At 48.2% G+C, this 3,418-nt stretch overlaps 1 protein-coding gene across 1 annotated transcript in view; it reads left to right on the top strand.

Moving 5' to 3' along the window:
• The first annotated feature begins 1,381 nt into the window (after window positions 1-1,381).
• The window catches only part of PWWP2A (PWWP domain containing 2A), a 34,127-nt gene continuing 32,090 nt past the window's right edge, over window positions 1,382-3,418 (top strand). The window contains exon 1 of the mRNA XM_015565665.1: window positions 1,382-1,587. Coding sequence (XP_015421151.1) covers window positions 1,382-1,587 — 206 coding nt within the window. The remainder of the gene's footprint in view (window positions 1,588-3,418) is intronic.

The raw sequence follows: 3,418 nt of genomic DNA, 5'->3' as shown, positions 1-3,418 counted from the left end.
ACTGAGTGTCTGTACTAGAGCCTGGTACATAGAAGGTTCTCAAATGTTAGCTGTAATCCTTTAGGACTTTATTTTACTCTCCTTAATGCTGGCAACTTTTCTCCTCTTCCTTTTGTAGGTATTATCAATGCCTACAATCTCTTCTGGGGAGAATGTTGACTCTGAAATGCAATGTGGGAGAAATGGATTCAGTAGCTTCTTCCAGACATCCAAACCAAGAGCCTTAAAGTAAGAATAGAGTAGTAGGAGCATTATGACACTGAAGAGAGACTTTTAGTAACGGTGGCATAGGAGAGGACAGGAAAGAAAAAACGCTTAAGGAACCAGACACACCCATTTTCTAGTGATTTTAGAAGAACAAGCAGTATTAGCGTGGGAGCCTCAAAGACTGATTTCTGGAACTTTCATTAGCTTCATCTATTGTGCTTTTCATTAGCATTTTCCTAGAAAGTGAAGTCAAGGAAAACATTCCTGGGGTGGGGCTGGAGTAGCTACCAGGCGGTTATAGAGACTGTTTTGCATATCATTTTTTCTCCAGCACCTAGCACAGTACCTAGCGTACCAGGGACTCAAAAGTGTAGAATTATTTTCAAACTTTAGTTGTTTTTCCCAAGGAAACTTGTCGTGCCCACAAGCGGCCGCAAGCAGGTCCGCGCCTAGAAATAACATTTATTCTAAAGACCACTGCGCAGGGATTCTTGGGAAGCACTCCCCCTCCCTCATTCGCTTGTTTCTCCTCCCCTAAGTTGCCTTTGAAAGAACTGGCACGCCACGTGATCCCCTCCTTTCTCTCCCCCCCGCCCCGCCCCTCCAAGCCTGGCTGATAACGGGCAAGAGCGTAGGCCAACCATAAAATTCTATTTCCTCTTGTAGCCAATAGTAAGAAGCGATAAGTATATGGCTCAGTTTTTTTTACTTTCCCCGCCCACTTTGAGCCCGCCCCTCCACTCCCATTGGGCATTTGACAACTCACCCGGCCAATGAGAAGTTCCTACTCTACATGGGAGGGATGGACTGATTAGATAATAGACGTCCGGCTCTGGCCAATGGCATATCACAAGTGAGGGAGGAGTGGAGGACGGGACCAATGGCGCGGTGCCAATAACGAGCATCAGTGGAAGGGCGGGACGAAACTGTTCGCGGGAGGGAGGGGAAGGCCCAGGGAACCAAGCAGCGCTGCCGCCACCGCCGCTGCAACCGGAGTTGGAGGAGGGAGAAGGCCGTTAGGGCCACGGGCTTTTTCGTCCCACGGAGAATACCTCTCGGGGCAGCTTTCACTCTGCCAGACAGCGAGACATGGGCCCCGGAGCGTTCTGTGTGAGGAGTGTCAGGACACGGGTTATTGAGAAAGGAATCGGCGTCCTCAGCTCCGGCCGCGGAAATGTGGAAGCCGAGGGGGTCCCCAGGTGGCGAGGACTTTTATGGCGAATGCTCGCCGTTGGAGCATCAGCCCTCAGCTCCTCTTCCCTGGTGGAGGGATGGGCCTCAGATTGTTATCAAGAGCAACGCCCGCACTATTACACTCGTCGTGTCGTTCCGCCTGGGGGAGAAGCTCTTCTCCGGGGTCCTCATGGATCTGTCCAAAAGGTACCGCGCCCATCCCCAGCACGCCCTTGGGGCGCCCGGGTCTGCTCGGTCCCCCGGGAGGAAGGGAGGGAGCCGGGGCGACCCCTTCACCCTTGCCTGCCGGCGCCCCGCTGCCCGCACCGCCCTCGGATCCCGCGTGGCGCGCGCTCCGAGTGGGGCAGGCGCGCGAGGCTAGGAGAGGGCGGTCCCTGCCCCAGGTGAGCGCCTGCCAGGGCAGGTGTGCCACCAGGTGGGGGGCTCAGGGTGCGGATGGGTCTGCAGATCCTACCCACCACCCCCAGCCTCCATTCGCGCGGCTCAGCCACTCTAGGGCGGGGGGCTGCGTTCATGAAAAATGCGAAGGGCTTTTGCGGAGAACCGGGTGCTGGGCCGCGGAGATTGCTCGGGAGGCACTTCTGCTCGCCAATTAGCCTGTAACTTTGATCAGGGTGGAGGAAGGGGTGTGCGCATAGGGATTCCCAGAAGGTTAACTGTCACTCCCTATGGGGGAAGAGGATGCATTTAAAATGAGCCGCTTGACGGTTATTCTTACAGTTAGAACTAATTCTCCTTAGATAATTGTTCCGCAGGAAACACATTTGGCTCATTATGATGATGGTGTTAAGGAAAGTCTAAAGAAGAGATTGGGTTTTTTAAAAACCTTGAATATCAAGGTGGTGTGATATGTGTTCGCATACGGACTTCTAATACTGTAGACATAGTTTACGTATTAAACAAGCCCACCCACAAGTCTCTGTCTTATCCAGCACATTTTCTTCTTTTGATTTAAAATATTTATGAGCATTGCTTTTAAGTAGGTAAAGAAGACAGTCTAGAGTTAAGTTAACCTTTTTACTCTTTTGCAGATATGAAGTGCAGACTCCCATTCACGGCTCTCCATTCTGTTTCCTGCAACAGCACACACACTGATGGTACCTCACCTGTTTGGAAATGGCTTATTTTAGCATGTTTTACTTTTAACTCCTTGGCCCTCCCATTAAGGTGCAAGAGTCCTTTCCCATTTGGGGGAGAAAATCTATTTAAAGTACATTTCGAAGTATGATGTTTGGAGTGAAAAACGTGTAGCCTTTACAGTTATTTTGGCGAAAAATGGGGAGTCTTTACAGTTATTTCTGCACGTTGTTTAGTCTCAAGTTTTTTAAGTTTCTTTTTTTGTAATTTTGACTTTAGGACTTTTGCACTTTGGTTTTCATAGTTAGGAAGCAAAATAAGACTAGTGTGTTTTCTGATGTATTTAATAGCAAAAGAGAGACTCAGTAGTGTGTATGCTATTGAATCAAACAGAAGTGAAGGCCGGTGATTGTGTGAGAATCTGGATTTCAAATCTGCAAAAGGAAGGTGTGAAAAGGTAAGTTGTTTCTGGAAATGGAATGGATAGTGCTTTCCTTTTTTTTAGGTGCTCATATTTTACTTTTTAAAATTTCTTTGGTAGAGAATTGCAATTTATTTTTAGAGTTTTGGTGTATTTTGCTAATTAGTGCCTCTTATAAGCAGCAGTTTCTTTTGTTGGGGAAGCTCTTTTTATTATTAACCTTTTACACTTTAACATTTTTGAAGTGAAAATGTCAAAGGATAATCTTTTTTTAAATATATTTTATTGATTTTTTACAGAGAGGAAGGGAGAGAGATAGAGAGTCAGAAACATCGATGAAAGAGAACCATCGATCAGTCGCCTCCTGCACACCCCCCACTGGGGATGTGCCCGCAACCCAGGCACATCCCCTTGACCGGAACCGAACCTGGGACCCTTCACTCCTCAGGCCGATGTTCTATCCACTGAGCCAAACCGGTCCCGGCTGGACTAGGTTTTTTTATATTGAAAAGATGAGAC

The sequence above is a fragment of the Myotis davidii genome, unplaced genomic scaffold (assembly GCF_000327345.1).
Source record: "Myotis davidii unplaced genomic scaffold, ASM32734v1 scaffold18, whole genome shotgun sequence".
Classification (NCBI taxonomy): domain Eukaryota; kingdom Metazoa; phylum Chordata; class Mammalia; order Chiroptera; family Vespertilionidae; genus Myotis; species Myotis davidii.
Note: the sequence above shows the minus strand (reverse complement) of the source record. Positions and strands in the feature narration are given on the sequence as shown.